The following is an 18,689-nucleotide window of genomic DNA, read 5'->3' as shown; positions in this document are numbered from 1 at the left end:
TGGGACCACTGCTGACCAGAGAGCAGCCCCTGTGTCTGCTCGGAGTAGGCAGCTTCTGCCTTGGCTGGGCCACCCTGGGGGACAGAATGGAGAGGCCACCAGCCCTTGGGAGCTTGCAGTCCAGAGGGGAGGATGCAGGGGCTTTTTCCTTTGGCTCAGGGCTGACCCTCACCAGATAGCTGCTAGATGGGTGAATGGGGAGGTGTGTGGGTGAGCAAAGTGGCTGGCTGTGTGCCAGGCATCACTCCCAGGACCAAGAGAGGAGTAAGACTCAGCCTGCTCAGAAACATCACGGTGAATAGACAGGGTTCCGGAACTCACAGGACTGCAGGGAAACCACATCCCTGGGTGGAAAAAATCCAAAGATCTACCTGGACAACTGGACCCATCAGGTTGGGTGGCTGAACAGGGGAAGGCGAAGCTATCATGGTAGCTTCAGAGCCCCAAATGCCAGGCTGAGAACACAGGCTGGAGACAGACATAAATTCAAATCCTGACTCCTCTGTACCCCATGAGACAAGGCCCACAATGTCCCTTAGCCTCCATTTCCCCACCTGTAAACAGCGATAGTTGTACCAAGTTGGCTGCCTTGCTGTGGACTTGGCTGGGATAACGCGTAGCACCTGCTCGTGCCTAATGCAGGAAAGGGCACGGTTTGCACGTGGCTTTGTCGTTCCTTCTGTAGGGGCAGTGGACAACATAGGGCAGTTTTAAGGTGAGGGATGGTGTTCTGGGGGCCTCTTCATGAAGAATGCCACACTCCTCACCCTCCTTTCAGTAGAGGTGACCTGGAGAACACCTCTGTGTATGGATTCCTATAACCAGGTCACCACACTCTATCGTCCCAAAGGGCAATTTCCTTGCCTCCTCCCACATAAATATTATATGCAAGTATTTTTAAGTCATTTCATCATGAAAAGAAGCGATTTAACATAACTATTACCCAGGATTCTTCATGAAATATGCATCAAGCAATTAGGTCTAAAAGCGAGAGGTGAGGCCTCGTACCCGGCTCGGGCCGGCAGCTGCAGGCTGAGTGATGTTTTATTAAAGCCCGTGATTATGAGACGAGGTGGGGCCTGTTATTAGGCCTGACGCGCGTTTGATAATCCTAGTGATGAGGAGGTGCTTTTTGTGATGATAATGAGCAATCTGAATGCTCTGACAGCCCCGGCACCCTGGCCTCCGCCAGCCTTACAAGACTCATTAGGCAGGTCACCCACCAGAGACACCCCTAATTGTGACTTTGCTCTTGCAAGATGTCCTATCAAAGGAGCCAGGACGACGCCTGTCCCAGCACCCGCCGGGCCCGTGCCTTCCCGGAAGGAAGGGATGATGGCAAAGAGGTGTGGCCCCTGCCCACCTGGCCCGGGGTTCTGGCCACAGCTGCAGGCCCCCTTTGCTGTGTGCCTTGAGCCACAGTTTGTGTTCTCTGTTTCCTCCAAGCTACCTCAGGAGCATGAGAGGTGACTCCCAGCTACTTCTAGCCCCAAAAACCCTCTGTCCAGAGCAGCTGCAGTGTCCCTGTTTGTGCTGTTATTGGGCAGCTTCCCTAGAAATGAATTTTTTTCCCTGTGCTGGACGACTTCTGTGTCGAGTCATTAAGGCCATCCCTGTCAGCCGTTTTCAAGTCTTCGACCCTCATGGGGACCTCATGACCAATCGGGATTTATTATTGCAACACGTCTCCTGGGTGTGTGTTGACAGAGTTTTACCTGACCTTTGCTTAAGCCAGGGTTTGACAGGTTGTCTCAGAGAAAGCCTGCTCACTTTTCCCGGCCTGCCAACCCCCATCCCTGGGAGGCCTTTCACGCCTGCCTCTGCACTATCTCTAAGGCACCATCAGCCCTGTGAGGGTGCTGGAAAAGGCCCAGCAAAGAGGGAAGCAGCAGCACTGCTGCTGATTGCACTGCTGGCTGCTGTGTGACCTTGGACCAGACACGGCCCCTGTGGCTGATGCCCCGCAAGAGCAGGACTGGGGGCTGTGGGCGGCAGTGGACGGGGCGTTTGAGACTGCCTCCTTCGGCTCCCTGTCCTGCAAGAAGCCCTCATGGAGTGGGCAGCAGAGTATGCTTCCACCCACAGAATCCAGGACCTTAGACCAGAAGTGGCTCAACTAGTTGATCTCCCCACAGATCCACTGGGGACAGGGCTAGTGTCCAGCAAGGGCAAGGGCAGCCTGAGGTCCAGAGAACAAGAGAGTGCAGCACTTGAGCCCAGGGGAGTGGCTCATGCCTGCAAAGGGCTTTGGATGTGAGGGCCCGCTCCTGGGCCTTTAACCCTCTGCCAGGAACTCCCAGGCCACAGAGTCTGGGGGGTCACAAGGTGTGAGTTCTGGTCCCCCATGTCTGCCTTCGTCTCTGAAGTTTATGACCAGTCTGCCTCCCCAGTATGGTCTGGCTCAAGGTCAGAGTGTGTACTGAAGAGAGTGTGGGAAGAGCAACAGCAGGCTGGAGAGTCAGGAGGGACCCAGCTGCCCTTCCTCACCTGGGCCTGTCACCACTACCTGGTAGCCACTCCCAGCCCATGGCCTGGGAACAGTGGACATTCAGCTTCCAACTCTGGTTTATCACTGCCCATTTCCCTTGTGGGATATTTTAAGAATAACTGGTGTTTAAGGGTCACATTAACCCCTATAAATTACTCTCTTTATCCTCCTTAAAAATTAAATCAGGGGCCTCCCCGGTGGCGCAGCGGTTGAACGCTGGGTTGCGAAGCTGCCCGCAGCCTCTGCAGCGCTGGTTCGATCCCTGGCCACCTCGCAAGGGTCCCACATGGCGCGACAGACCTCTCCTGCCACCCGCTGCTCCCCTCAGCAGTGTATTTCAGTCCTTCTGCCTGTTCTGCTCCCCGCTCTGATTCTGGTGAATTCTCTCGCCCTCCCATGCTTCTGACTGTACCCAATGCTTGTATGTATAAATAAATAAATAAATCTTTAAAAAAAATTAAATCAGTTCTCACACACCCCACATACACTCCATCCTTCTCACCTGCGGAGCTTCACCATTCAGCCTTGCTTGACATTAGCTGCCGTGACCCCGTCTGAAATGTTATGCTTTGCACACCCAGCTGGAGATCTGTAAGAATCACAAAGCCTGATGGACCGGCACCCCAAAATATCACCCCATGTGACTCACACAGAGGCCATAGCCCGTCCCTGTGGCTCCAGCCCCTCCTCCCCTCCATGCACACTCCTTCTTGAAGCAAAGCTAAGCATGTGGAGAGCACAGAACTTTTAACTCTTCTGGTTTTCTTAGCCTCTCATTCACATAACTGCAGTCCTTTCCAGGCCAGCCTTCTCCACCCCACCCCTGCCCCCTTCTCTCTCTCTCTCACACTTCACTCAATTGGGGTTGTGCATTTTTCGCTGCTGCACACACCGTTTCCTCTAACAGCTGAAGCAAGTGCGCCTCCTGCTTCTCTATGTGTCGACAATTCTCCAATGAAATGACCCTTCACTGAGGAGCAGAACTTGCCATAGGCGCTGTAATTAGAACATTGTCAGCCTTAAAAAATCTTGATTTAAATTTCAGTTCTTCACAGGAATTATTCTCTCTTGAAATGTAATTGCTCTCCAAACGATTTCCTTTAAGCCGAGGGTGACATCTCTAAATACATTATTATGAGCAGATGTATTGCTCAGTGTCTGCACTTCATTAAGCATTTGCTCTGCCCATTCGAAAATGGTCCTGGAGTCCAAATTGACACATTAATAGAGCAAGCACTGGTAAGCTTGGGGACCCCAGTCCCGACTGGAAGAGACATGTCAGTCCTCCACCGCCCCCTTGGGAGCAGGCAGAGCGAGCTCACAAAGGCTGCGGACCCCGCGTCCTTGCGGAGCTCTCAGCCTCTCCAGTGGCCTTGACCTCCTGGAAACCAGGAGGTCTGGTCGCACCTTTTCGAGCGGTGGTCTCTGGGGAAGGCAGCACGAGGTCAGAGCTCCAGCTTTGTCATGAAGTGACAGTTTCTTGGTAAATTAAACTTTGCATTTGAACTGTAAAACCTCCAAGGCAAAGCCATGATGGAATCCTCAAAGGCCAGGCTTGAGGCTGAAATGACAGCCTGAGCAAAAGCAGGTTGACAGTGTGGTGAGTGTGCCGATGCAGCTGGACCACTAAGGAGCAGGGAGAGGGGGACTAGAGTGCCCTCAGTGAGCTGCACCCCAGCCAGCTTGCTGGTGCAACTTGTAGTCTTCCAGGGTCATGGGGACAGAACTCTGCTCTGGTTTCTGGGGAAACCACCCGTTGCCTCTTCAGAAGACTCAGGGCTTATGGACATGAGATTGGGCCCTGCCCTGTGAAGCTCTCGGGGGAATCGGGAAGATAGATAAGTAATTGCAGTTCAGGAAGGCCAGTGCTAATGGAGGTGTGAGTATACCCAGTGGGGTCAGAGGAAGGAAGGAGCTCTGCCTATGAGAGCCTGGAAGACTTGCTGGCAGAGAGCACTCAGGCTGGGTCATGGAGGACTCAGACTTTACTGAGCAGAGGGAGGAAGCCCAGAAGGGAGGCCATGGGTGGGGGGGGAATGAGGAAGAGCACACATTCTACCCACGATCCTCCAGCTGAAACTAGTCACATGGCTACCCTGGGTGCAAGGGGACTGGGAAATATCGTGCCTGGCCAGACAGCCCCCTCCCAGTGACAGTCTCCTTGAAGACCATCAATTTTTGGAAACAGCTTGCCTGTCATCCCTGCCACATCCTATTTCCTCGTGACCACTGCTCTGCCCGCTCACTGAAGATATAAACATATTTTGCACCTGCCACGCAAAGCTAAAATACTTCATCTGCATTGGTAATAGGAGGAACTGAGTTTGGGAGCATTTTTTTGGTTTTGTTTCTGAAGAAATTCCTAGAAACTCTCCAGGTTGAAGAATGCTCCTGCAGCAGTGGTTGCTGCTGGTTCTGTTACGGAGCAGCCCCCATATAAAACGGGTTGCCTGGCTGTGGGTCCTCACCTGCGCGCTTAAAAGGGACTTATAAATACTCCACTACAGGCACACACAAAAGGTTAATAAAAGGTTTATTTACAAGGGAAAGGGAAATGAGGAAATGTACAGCTCAGGGAGAAAATAGGGAAATAAAGTCTTTAATGCGTCCTACCTGATCCGCCGACCTGGAAACCCAAAGGCACTCTGAGAGCTGGCCTAGCACTGCGAGCTGGTGGAGAGCCAAAAAGGGCGCCCCCCAAAACCCACGTGTCTGGTTTTATACCAAACCTAGCTGCTTAACCCCACCCTCAGATTCCAGCAATCTTCCCTTTGGTGGTGATGGGATTTGTCTTTCCCAATGTCCTGATGGCTTTAGTCTGGAGTGGGGGTGGAGTCCACAAAGCCTGTATGGGATTAGCTCAGGACATCCTTCCCCCCCCAACAGTTCCATGCTTCGTGGCAGCGACAATGCTTGCACCCTAGCAGGCATTTGGTCAGAGGGTTCTCTGGCATAATGAGTATGACTTGTTGGCATGCCCTTGTTCGGGGCAGAATTGAGTGGCTCTCTGAGAAACCGCTCTCCAGCCCCTTAGCCCTCCCGCACCTGTGTCCTTTCCTGCTTGGCCTTTGTCTCCCTGCAGATGCTAATACCCTCTGTTTTGTCCACAGGAGCAACCAGGGCTTTATGCACATGAAACTGGCCAAAACCAAAGAGAAATACGTTCTGGGTCAGAACAGCCCCCCGTTCGACACTGTCCCGGAAGTCATCCACTACTACACCACCAGAAAGCTGCCCATCAAAGGGGCCGAGCACTTGTCCCTCCTCTACCCCGTGGCTGTGCGGACCCTGTGAGTGGACCAGCCTCGCCCTGCTCTCCGACAGAGCCCAGACTTGGAGGAGCCGAGGCCCCCACCGGCCAGCCGGCTGCCCCGGCAGGCCGCGTCCAGTTTGTGTTGTGTGTATGGTACTAGCACACCGCTGCATGTCTCTAGAATGCTGTTGCCACTTACGGGGGCTGGAGAAGGCCTGGAAACAGACTGAGGGACAGCCACTAGCCACCCAGCCCCCACCCAACCCCCTCCTTGAGTTTCTGTGAATTAAAATATTTGCAAATCCAAAGAGATGCCTTCCAGGGTGAACAAAGGAGAGCAGCTCCGAGGGGCGGGGCGGGAGCTCCCTGGGTTGTGTCTCTTTGTTCTCCAGCTGTCACAAATTCACACCTGTGTATGGGGCGCAGTTTTCCCACCAGGGCCCCCCACTGGTGCTGGGAGCCAAAGGCTGGTGCTTTGAGAGCCCAGAGGCCCAGGAGGCCCGCCTCCCCTGTAGTGTGTGCAGTGTGTGTGCACGCTTATGTGAGAGAACATGGTCACACTCAGATGTGAGTAAGTCTACTAATCCACGTTTAGTCACTCATTGTAATCATTAGGAGCTCTTCAAGGAGTCATCGTGCAGTCAAAAAGGATTCAATTATTTATGGATAGGGTGTATAAATAAAATAGTCGTTTAATATATATTCTTATCCCTTTGTTTTATATATCGTAAAGGGTCTCTGAGGGGGGCAGTGCTTATGCTGGTTTCTTTCCCAGAGCTCGGTGTTTCTGGCCATGGGTGGTAGGATAGGCCTGTGGGGGCAGAGGGGTTGTTATGCCCCCTGAGAGTCAACCTGCAGGAAGGTGCAGCCTGACCCAGGCTCTCCTTCCTGCCAGCAGCAGCCATTGATGCCAAATCTGTGTCAGCCCCTCAGGGACACAGCACCCAGCAGTCTGAAAGGGCCTCCTCCCCATTATCTGCTCAGTGTCACTGTATGATGCTCTTAACAAGTAGGGGAAGGAGGCTCAGAGAGGGAAAGTAACTTGCCCAATATCACACAGCTCGTAGGCAACAGAGGATGGTAACCAGATTGGCAGGCCCCATAGCCAGTGTGCTTTTGATTCTGCGTGGCCTGTCACCCTCCTTCTGGGGGAAGGCCGAATCCTGACCTCTTGGGACATGGAGCCATCTCAGTCATCCACACTGTTTCTACACTTCCCCTCCATCTAACCCCTGTCCTTGACGTTTTCCCCACACATTCAGGGCAGACCCTCCCAAGACAGTGAGGGCGCTGGGATTCAATTCTCCTTCCTTCCTCAGCCACCTACCACACTGCCATTAAATGCGAACAGAAGAAACTGAAGCATCCCACCCAGCAATGTGAAAGGTGTGGCTTCCCTCTACTGAAGTCTTGAGGTACTGGGGCTACAGCCATAGCCTGCGTCCGCCTGTCTGCCCAGGAGGCTACACGAGACACAGGATGAAGGGTCAAGTTTGGACATCACCTGCAGGTCTAAATGTTCAGCACTGCCAGGGCCTCAGAGATGCTTCAGCCTCACTGTGGAGGTGTCGAGACAGAAGCCTGGAGATGGAAAAGGACTCGCTGGCTGCCTGTCAAGCCAGCCAGGGCAGAGCAGGACTTAAAAGTCACTTGAGGTGGCTGCTGCGGTTTGTGGCCAAAGCAGTATGCCTGACGATCTGTCTTTGCTGGTCGTCCTCTTGGGTCATCTTCCCCTCTTCTTGTCTGTCAGTCAAGGCAACCCCACAAGCTGATCTGCCTCATGGGCCTAGTCTCCAGGAGTCCATCCTGACTTTTCCTGTATCTTGCATTATCCAAAACATCCTTTGGGGCAAGAGAATACCTGGAGTGAATCACACTTTCCTTTTTTTTTTTTTTTTTGTGAATGAGAAAATGAGCGCAGAGCTGGCACTTGTCCAAACATAGGTAGCAAAGGAACTGGATCTCAAGGGCCCAGTTAGAGACGGATGGCTAGGAGGCAGGGTGAGACTTCCCCTTAGCCCCTCCTCTCCCACGGGCAATCCCAGATTCCTACAAGGCATTTCCTGGGGCTGCCAGGTCAGCCAGGACAGAAGCCACACAACCCTTCTCAGTGGTCAATCTTCCAGAGCCAATTTCACCTCAGAAAAGGCTTGGTGCCTGTGGTCTGAGTAAAAGCCAAACTGCTTTATCCTCTGGCCCTGCCTTTGCTCTTTTGAGGGATCCCTAGGTCTTTCCTTCTTCCCCTGCCTCCATCTTCCAGAAGTTTCCCTGGGAGGCCCAACCTCCAGCTGCTTTAGGGACTGAGGCCGGCAGAGGAGCCAGCTTACAGGATGGGAGCTGCTAAAAGGAATTTTTTTCCTTAATTTTATGAACCTCTCCCTCTTCTTCCTCTAATTGTGGCCATTTCCTCTGTCAGCGTGTATTCATGTTTTCTTGGACATCTAACAATTGAAACAGCTTTTCCCTTTCAGAAACACTCACATTCAGGTTACTGGCTTTGGTTTGGTTTTTGTTTTGGCCCTTTTTTTTTTTTTTCATCTGCTGCCAATTAATGGGAGGGAAAAAAAATGAGCTGGATTTCTTTGAGGGGGGGAAAAAAAAAAGCTCCCTGCCACACAGTCTCTCGCCCTCAGCATTTTGTCTCAGAACACAACCTCCAGCCACTGAAGGGCCTCATTACTCAGAGCCCACAGGCCTGTTGTTTTGGTTTGGGTTCTTTTTTCCCTTTCTTTCCCTTCCTTGCTGGCTTCATTATTGACCACAATGCTACGACCACTTCAGTTGCTGTGTCCTTGAGCACTGAGGAGTCAAGGGCCTTGTTACTAGCGGCCCCCCAAACAAGATGGCATCCACAGATAAAAGGGGGCTTTGTGGGGAGTGGGCCCACCTGCCTGTCAGTGTGAGGGTCCCATCAGGAGAATCACAAACACTAACATGGGCAGCCCTTTGCGGGCAAGTAGTGAAAAGACACAGGAAGGCTGGACCAGTCAAGCCAAGCTACATGTCTCCTCCCAGGGCGGCTGTGGGCTCTGAGGAGAGGGGAATCTTGAGTCAGCTTCCTGCAAGGGCCTTGCACCAAGTGGAGCCCTTGGCAGACACTCTGCTTCTACTGCAGCCGCAACATCAGATTCCCTTTGCAAAATTACAAAAACCAAGCTCTGGATGAGAATCGGAAGTAGACGTCACTTAATCCAGAAATCTAGCAGGAACAGACAGCCAGGCTTACCATTTGCTGTCAGTCCCTAGGGACCGGGCATGGAGAAACCCGGAAGACGGGCGGGCTGGCATTTGGGGCTGCAGGGAGATGCCCAAGAAGAGGCCTGGTGGCAGCAGGCAACCAGTAAATTGCCAGGTCCAACCCTGCACCTTTCCTAATTGTTACCAAGTGGGGCATATTGTCCAGAGGAAGCCAGCACAGCCCACAGCCTTGGACATAGGAGCACCTTCCAGAACCCTGCAGAGACCCATTCAGGTGTTCTCTGGGCACAGTTGGTGGCCTCAGTCTCTCAAGCCCTTCTCAGGATTGTCACTGCCAGGAGCCTCATTCTGCAAAGCACTACTTACGTGTGAGAAACTGCAGTAATGTGTATTTCATGGGAAGCTCTTAATATGTGTCGTGTTTAAATGCACCTCATTAAATGAGCATTTTTTATTTCTTTTAAATGCAATTGTGTGCTCCAGAAATCGAGTGTGATTGCCTTCTGCTTGCAGAGGCTGAGGTTCTGCCATCATCCCCAAAAGTAGATTGTCACAGGGCAAAAAGGAAACTTCCTGCTTCCTAATTAGGAGGAAGATAAAGCCCTAATGAGCTCGTTAAATGGGAACAAATTAATTTGTTCAGTAAACATTTGTTGAGTGCCTGTTGATCCTCTGGGCCTGGTGGATGCAGAAGCAGCAAAAGGAACCCAGCCCCTGCCCTCAGGAAGTTTCCAGTATGGGGGAAAAACAAACACGCAACTCCACGTGATACAGTAGAGGGGGGCCTAGGGTATTAAGGGATCCCAGATGAAGGGGCTGTGGGCTGTGGGAGCCCAGATGAAGGGGAACTGAATCTGCCTGCAGCCTCAGGAAATGTTGGGCCTTGAAGGATGCAGGATGGGTGATGAGAGCAGGGAGAGCTGGACAGGGCCTGGGTGGGGGGAGACAGAGCCTGCTGTAGAACAGATGGCAAGGCTGCTGGGCCTCCAGGAAGCAATCCTTGGTCTCCTGGAAGACTGAGATATGCTGGCCTCCGGTTTCCTGGAGGGGCGAGTCCTTCGGTGAGGTGACCCGACTAGCATACTTCTCCATTGTTCACTCTCACACCATCCACGCCAGCATCTAGAGGACGGTTGTGCTGCCTGAGGCAGGTAGGGACCCCGGGGGTCTGCAGCCCAAGTCCCTCCGTCACACACAGATCAGCACCTGAGGACCCACTGGGTAACCCAGCAGTTCTCAGCACACCTCGCAGCCTGCTCCAAAGTGGTTCCCAGAGCCCCACCCTGACCTGGAGGAACTTTCCCTTCCCTCCCTCCCCTTGCAGTTTCCTGTCTCCCCCACACTCCACAGGACTCAGGCCTTGATTCTCTCCTCCATCCTCTCCCATATTCCAGTGACCCAAAATCCACACTTTCAAGTCCCCCAGAGCATGTCCACGCACGCACACACGGCTCACTATGCATACCTTGTTCGAGGAAGGGCAAAGCCTTGGCATGTGGTCCTGGTGACAGACAATGGTCCTAGGCCCCACCAGGACCAAGGGCCCAGGGCTGTGCCAGTGTTCCACCACCAGGAGTCTCCTAAAGGGAAAGAGAAAATGGCTCTGCTGTTCACCTCTGAACTCCTATTTCATATTCTAGGAAGTTTGGGGGAGAGTGTTTAATTTCTGTTTCAGATCAATTTAAGAACCATTGAGCATGAAACAGGGCCTGCAGCAAACTGGTGAGTGGGAAGCTGAGCACAGGAAACATCTTCCTCAACTAGAGTTGACAGGAAGTGGTGGACAGACAGATGCCCCATCCCCCACCCCCACTGCATCTCTGCACAGAGAACCAGTAAGGAGGGCCGGAAATAGGTCCACAGAGGGACAGGGATTGCTCAAAGTCACACAGCAAGTCCATCTTTACATGTCTCAGGTACTTGAGGGTGACCAGTACAGAGGGGAGATTGGGGTAAAGGTGGGGATTCTCCTCAGACAGCTTATGAGCCAATTTCTCATCGCTGGCTCTTTCCTAAGCGCTAGCGTCCCAGGCCCACAGGAACCTATGTCATCTTTGGCTTTGGGGGAGAATTTGAAAGTGGTCAGTATGCTAACCGGCAGCCGGAAGTCACGTGTGGTTCTGGCGCCTCCAGGTGGTTCCACTGAACATTGCAGCCAGTCCCTAGGAGCCTGTTACAGAAAGAGAAACTTGAGTCCTGGAGAAGAGGCAGGCGTTGTGGAGTGGTAGATGATGGGCGATGTCACAGAGGTACACACAGCAGGGGAAGGAGCAGAAGAAGTGACATCTGAGTCAGGCATCACATGCAGAGAATAGGAGCATTTCTGGCAGAGAAAGCTGCATGAGCAGGAGCTGGGAGCCTCCCTCTGATGCTCCCTTACTTGCAATTCTGCTCTGCATAAGACTACAAAGGGCATTGGGCATTAGAACAGCTCAGTACCTAACCATTTTATGCAGTTATTTATTGACTCTCTGGTAATAAAAGTAACATTTACTTACAGAACTAAGAACTAAATGTGCATTTCAGAAAAATGTAAAGAAGAACATAAGAATTACCCTAAGCTCAAAGATAAGCACTTTCAATATTCTAAATCTCTTTGGTCTTTTTCCTTCTATATATATATATATACAATTATTTCATCAAGTAAGTATAAAGCATACAACATGATGATTTTATAGACATCCTTCAGCTCACATAATTACACTTTTTGAGTGTATGGTAAGAACATCTAAAATCTACTCCGTGAGCAGTTTTCAAGTATATAGTGTGTTGTACCCCGACATAATGCAATGTTGTTAACTATAGCCACTTATTTAAGATCCCTGGAATTTATTCATCTTATAACTTCAAGTTTGTGCCCTTTGACCAACATCTCTTATGTCTCCACCTTCCATCCCTGTTCCCCACCCCAAGCTCCTGGCAAATGCCATGCTAGCCTCTATTTCTATAAGTTTTGGTGTTTGGGGTATTTTTTTAGATTCCACATATACGTGATATGCAGCATTTGTCTTTCTCTGCATAATATATCACTTAGTATAATGTACTCAAGTTTCATCTGTTGTTGCAAAATGGCAAAATTTCCTTCTTTTTATGGCCAAATATTTCATTATATTTAGAGTTGCCCTTTCAACAATGAGGGGTTAGAGGCTCAGAACTTCCCCTCCCCCCACAGTTGCTAAAATTTCTGACTCTCCCAACACTTAACTACTAATAGTCTGCCATTGGCTGAAAACTTTACTAATAATGTTACAGGGCAGGGAGAGGGGCAGCCCAACGGGGGACCACCCTGTTACAATAACATAAATGATGGGCTAACACATTTTTTGGTTATATTATATACTATTTTCTTACAAATTAGAAAAATTTTCTTAAATTAGAAAAATGTTATTAAGACAATCATGTGGAAGAAAAAATACATTTATAATACTGTAAATGGTAAAAGAGATTATCTACATATATTTTAAGCATTCATCACATACCTAACTTTTTCTTAATGTTTTTAATATTCCTAGGCTGTGCAGTTAGTTCTCAAGGTTTTTCAAGTTATTGCAAATCTAAAAAAATAACAACAAATGTCCAGGGCCTCCCTGGTGGCACAAGGGGTTAAGTCTTAGCACTGTCAAGCTGTCAGCAGCCACTGCAGCATGAGTTCGATCCCAGACCAGGGAGCAAACCCACAAGGCACAAGAGACCTCTCCTGTCTCAGCAGTATACTTCAGTACTGCTCTCCTTAGCAGTGTACTTCAGTCAATCTGCCTGTTCTGTTCCCTACTCTGTCTCTGGTGAATCCTCTCATCTCCCTGCACCTCTGGCCTACACGCCAACTCTGTATGCATAAATAAATAAAATAAATCCTTTTTTTTAAGATTTATTTATTTATGCACACAAGAGCTAGGGTCTTAAACCCTTGCACCACCAGGGAGGCCCTAAAATAAATCTTAAAAACAAAAAAGTCCAGGGACTCCCTGGTAGTGTAAAGGGTTAAGATGCAACCTATGAAGCTATCACAGCCATTGCAGCACCAGTTTGATCCCCTGCCAGGGAGCTACCCACATGGCGCAGCAGAGCTCTCCTGTCTCGCCCGCTGCTCCCCTCAACAGTGTACTTCAGTCAATCTGCCTGTCCTGCTCCCCATTCTGTTTCTGGTGAATCCTCTCATCCCCTAAACCTCTGGCCTGTATCCCAGTTCTAGTATGCATAAATAAGTAAATCTTTTTAAAAAATAAAAATACATTTAAAAAAAGGCCAATGCATTATATTTATTGAAAAAAATCTGAGTATAAGTAGACCTGCACAATTCAAACTTGTGTGTTAGTTGGGTATAATGCAAATAATAGTAATAGTTTCAATTTATGTATATACCACTATATGTTTTCACAGAAATGTTTGCTTCCAAGCACCTTTGTAGCACAACACCTCCTGCTTAAGGAGTCAAACTGTGTCTTTGTTTCTGTGTTCTGCTTGAAAAATAGCCCAGGACACAGACTAAGAAAGGAGGATCTAGGATTCCCTGGGAAGGGGTGGGAAGAGGAAGCTAGTGTGGGGGAGGAATCGTTTCCTGAATCACCTGGGGATTTATTCAAAATGCCTTCCTGGTCCCCAGCTGCTTCTCCTAGCCCTCCCTCCCCCGCCCCCACCCCAGGAGGTATCATTACAATCCCGGACACCTTGAACCCCTTACAAGTGCTAGAGTGGAAAAAAATCTCTAGTCACCTGAATGCAAAACATTTTCAGCAAAACAGAATGATCACTAGCTCCCTGGGAATGGGCCCTTTAGCAGCAGGTATGATTCTCAGTCTACAAATGATTAGCGATATTAAATCTCAATTCTCTAGAAGTTCACTTTTTTACTTTGAATCTCTAATACTCTGCAGGCTCATGATAAAATGTACTCTGATATTCTTGGGGCTCTCCTCCCTCCCTTAAGATCATGCCAGACAGGTGTCTGTAGTGGGCTAAGATCTGAAAGGGTATTTGTCATCTGTCCCACAGGTTTCCACTAGGACTTTGTCTTTGGTCCTGGGGGCTTTTCATTTGAATGTGTCCAAGTCACACTTAAAGCAGGGAAATCATTTCTAGACTGTGGTTCATCCTGATTCATTTCATATTGTCACAAATCTCAAAAAAATCTTCAAATATATGTATCAGGAACAAAGCACAGTATAAGTGGGTCAGTGTGGTTAAAACATACTGTTCAAGGGCCTCCCTGGTAGCACAAGGGGTTAAGTCTCAGCCCTAACAAGCTATAGCCAGCCAATGCATCATGAGTTCCATCCCTAGCCAGGGGGTTAACCTGCATGGTGCAGCAGACCTCTCCAGTCTTGCCCGCTGTTCCCTTCAGCAGTGTATTTCAGTCAATCTGCCTGTTCTGCTCCACACTCTGTCTCTGGTGAATCCTCTCACACACATTGCTCCCCCCCCCCCCCCCCCCCGCCACCCTGCACCTCTGGCCTACACCCCAGCTCTTGCATGCATAAATAAATAAATCTTTAAAAAAAAAAAAACTTATTCAAGTTTTTGTATAGCTGGCTCTGCCAGGAATATCTTTGTTTAGCAATCATTATCCATATTTCTAGGTCTTTCTTAAGGAGAATTCATAGCAGTGGCATTACTGGGTCAATGACTACGGACATCTTTCATGCTTCTCCTCCCCCAGGAAGACCAGTTTACCTTCTATTGCTATGTCTGGGGGTGGCCCCAAAGAAAATCTGTTTGGTTACATTTTAGAACTGCCAGCAAACTAGTCTCTCAGATTCCAGCAGCAGGCCTGAGCTAAGCAATTTCCTTTCATCTTCCCAGGGTGAGTTCAGGCCTGGGGCCTCCAGGGGCAGGTCAAGAGGCTACCTGGGATCCCCTCGTTGGAGACCAATTATCCCCCCGCCAGAAGGACTTCCAGGATGCAGGACTTTGTAAAAGTGGGATGGTCCCGGGCAAACTGAAACAGTTGGTCATGCTCCTAGTGTGACCCCAAAACCCTTCCCTTCCCTTCAACAGACACCCTCTGCCCCTAGGTGTTTCCTGGATGGATGGGTGGGGGTGGGGCAGCTCAGAAGCAGCTTTGTCCTCCAGGAATGTGGAGGCCAGAGAGGAGAGGAACAGATGTCACCCCTGGGGCCGCCCTCTTTCACATCCTGACTCCATCCTTTCCAGCTGTGAGACCTGGGTGAGGTGCAGTTTCCGTTTCCTCTGTTGTAGAATGCCACGAGAGGAGAGAAGCGACCTCACCGGGTTATTGCATAGCTAACAGGCAGTGTGGGACAAATTCCCTTAGCAAGCCGTGGCTTCATCAACCCTCAGCTAATGGCAGCTAGGATGAAAACAAGGTGGGAAGCACAGAGCCCATTATAGACACAGGATTTTAAATGAACTGGGGTTGGGCCTCCCCTGTGGCGCAGCGGTTGAGCACTGGGTTGCGAAGCCGCACGCAGCCTCTGCGGCGCCGGTTCGATCCCCGGCTGCTCCCCGGCCACCGGAGGAGGGTCCCACATGGCGCGCAGACCTCTCCTGCCGCCCGCTGCTCCCCTCAGCAGTGTACTTCGGTCCTTCTGCCTGCTCTGCTCCCCGCTCTGGCTCTGGTGAATTCTCTCACCCTCCCGCGCTTCTGACTGTACCCAGTGCATGTGTAAACAGAACAAACAAACAAACAAATACATAAATAAATAAATAAATGAACTGGGGTTCTGGGGAGGCTTCCTGAAGGAGATGAAAGTGGAGTCCCGTTTGCAAATTGAAAGGTGCCTTAGCCCTGCTGCACATCTGCTAAAAAGGATCAGAGTTTAAGATCCATTTCCTCTCCAGATTGAAATCGAGAGTGATTCTCTGCATTTCCCCACCATGGCATCTTCTGACAGCCCATCTATATTTGTTATTTAAATTAATGCTAACACTCTGTAATTATCATTTAAATAATAAACATCTATTGTGTTTACCATTTAAATAATTACCACATTGGTTGTTTATTCCAATAGTAAACCTTTATTATTTAAATATCATCTATGCAGTGTATTGTTAAAATACTAAACATGTACTGCTCATTTATTTATTGTCCATCTCCATTATCAAAATGTTAATAAAATGTAGAGTCCACACTAGCATGGATGTTCAGTAAGTATTTGTCAAATGCTGTAGTGATGATAGAGTTTCTATGCACAGGGTATCCAGGGCACTGGGCTCCACCCAGGAGAACACCCCCCCCCCCCCCCCGCTGTGCAGATGAAAAACAGGCTCAGAAGGTGGAGTGACTGGCAGGGAAAGTAGAAGTTAAATGTTGTGGTGGGGCCTCCCTGGTGGCGCGAGGGGTTAAGTCTCAGTTCTATGAAGCTATCCGCAGCCACTGCAGCATGAGTTCGATCCCCGGCCAGGGAGCTACCCACATGGCGCAGCAGACCTCTCCTGTCTTGCCTGTTCTTCTCCCCACTCTGTCTCTGGTGAATCCTCTCATCCCCTCACACCTCTGGCCTGCACCCTAGTTCTTGTATGCATAAATAAATCTTTAAAAATAACTAAATAAAGAGGAGGGGTGTGTCACAGCACAGGAACTAGAAAGAACAAGGTAGTCCCTTCTTCCCCAGGAGCAAAAGAAAAGGGTGATATTTAGAGTTTTGAGTGACTCAGACCCAGCATTCTATGGCTTCCCAGCCCACTCCCAGCAACCAGGTGAAGGAGAATGAGTGCCCCCTCCATGCTGGGTCTAGTATCCTGGGGATCCTCCTTTAGGGATTCAGAAAATAGGCATCTCATTTTGAAGATGAAGATAGTGAGGCTCAGAAAGGGGAAGGGCTTGGCCCAGCTACACAAGCAAGCAGTGGTGGGTTTAGGATTGATTCCCCCCCTGTGGAGCTAAACTTGCCGCAGGCTAGTCTCCAACAGCAGTGCTTCCCACCTTGGCTGACTGAAAGGTTCACCAGGTGGCTCCTGTAAAACACAAATTCCTAAGCCCTTCCTTTTAGAGATTTTGATTCAGTAGGTCTTGGGGTGGGGGGCGGAGGTGCACTAGAAACCCGTATTTGTAACCAGGTCCTCATGGGTGTCTGACAATCAGAGTCCTGGGCTCAACTTCCACCTAATCCTGTTCCCAAACGCCAGACATCACCTACTGAACTGTGCATCTGTTCCCTAAAACAGTGGAGCAACTGGTGCTCCAGCCTCACCTCTTGCTATGTTCTAAACTCACGCAAGTCGCGGGTCACAGCATTTCTCTGAGCACACAAACAATGTGAAAGTCAGAGGAAATAACTATCATGTATCTGCTTGGAAAACCCACAAAGTATTGTGCAAATGTTTAATGTTTGATTGACTTGGCCTTTGCTAGATAAAAATGTGTTTGCATTTCACAAGTATGTGTCACTTAGATACCAAGTAAGGTGTCCCATGATTTCACCTAGAGGTCAGCAACCCTTCTGCTTTTTACCAGCTGGTATAGGCTCTTGCCTGTAGGTGTGCCTGGGGCAAAGGCCAAGTTTAGGGACAGGAGCAAGGTCTCGAGAACCAGCAGCTTGTTACACCCCCTTTTCTTTTTTTTAAACATTTATTTTATTTACTTTTAAATAAAATATACAAGAGAGCCTCCTTGATGGCTCAAGGGGTTAAGCACAGCACTAAGCAGCTTTCTGCAGTCTCTGCAGCACAAGTTCGATTCCCCGCCAGCCAGGGAGCTACCCACATAGCACAGCAGACATCTCCTGTCTCACCCACTGCTCCTTTTCCTTTTCCCCCTAACACCCTCAGCAGTGTATTTCAGTCAGTCTGCCTATTCTGTTCCCAACTCTGTCTCTGGCGAATCCTCTACCCCCTGCACCTCTGGCCTGTACCCCAGTTCTTGTATGCATAAATAAATAAATTTTGGGCCTTCCTGGTGCCGCAGCGGTTGAGCGCTGGGTTGCAAAGCTGCCCGCAGCCTCTGCAGCGCCGATTCAATCCCCGGCTGCTCCCCGGCCACCGGAGGAGGGTCCCACATGGCACGCAGACCTCTCCTGCCGCCCGCTGCTCCCCTCAGCAGTGTACTTCGGTCCTTCTGCCTGCTCTGCTCCCTGCTCTGGCTCTGGTGAATTCTCTCACCCTCCCGCGCTTCTGACTGTACGCAGTGCTTGTATAAATAAATAAATAAATAAATATAAATCTTAAAAAGAAAAAAGAATTTATCTCCCTTTTAAATAAATAAATATTTTTAAAAAGACAAAATATGTAAGAACTGGAGTGCTACAGTGGTTGCTGATAGCTTGATAGCGCTGAGACTTAACCCCTTGTGCCACCAAGGAGGCCCTGGTATATCCTCTTTACACACTCCTTTCCATCCCATGTCTTTTCTGGAGCCATGGTATTTAAATACCAGTTATGTTTTTCTGGATGGCCTCAGCTGGGCAGACTTTCCTGATTTCAGCGAATGCATTTTTCCTCCCCTACAAACACTCACAGCGCTTGGTGTGTGCCTGTCTCAAGCATGGATTATCTTTACTTAGTACTGAGTTCTGACTTGCCTTCTGGCCAGCAGGTTCTACAACTCACATTCGGAGCCCTGCAGGCCCCAGTGTTTCAAACTTTAGGTCATTATTATGGATCAGGATATCAATTTAAAAATGTTTTTCCCCAATAGTGCCAGAAAAGACTCACCTGGAGTTTGTGTTAATGACAGCCCATCCCCTGGAAATTCTGATTTTGTAGTAGGTCTCACTTGGGACCAGACCTAAGATTTTCTAGATTCTAGTCACCAGCTTTTCAATCTGTCAAGTGGTCTCATTAAATACAGATTCT

At 49.6% G+C, this 18,689-nt stretch overlaps 1 protein-coding gene across 1 annotated transcript in view; it reads left to right on the top strand.

The window, feature by feature from the left end:
* SHB (SH2 domain containing adaptor protein B) overlaps positions 1-5,782 on the top strand; it is a gene marked incomplete at both ends in the record, with an annotated part of 134,751 nt that extends 128,969 nt beyond the window's left edge. Inside the window, one exon of the mRNA XM_084237173.1 lies at positions 5,599-5,782. Within this exon, the coding sequence (XP_084093299.1) occupies positions 5,599-5,782 (184 nt within the window). The remainder of the gene's footprint in view (positions 1-5,598) is intronic.
* Positions 5,783-18,689: the final 12,907 nt, after the last annotated feature.

The sequence above is a fragment of the Talpa europaea genome (assembly GCF_964194135.1).
Source record: "Talpa europaea genome assembly, chromosome: 7".
In the NCBI taxonomy this organism is placed as follows: Eukaryota; Metazoa; Chordata; class Mammalia; order Eulipotyphla; family Talpidae; genus Talpa; species Talpa europaea.
The sequence above is the reverse complement of the archived record's forward strand: the minus strand, read 5'-3'. Positions and strand labels throughout refer to the sequence as shown.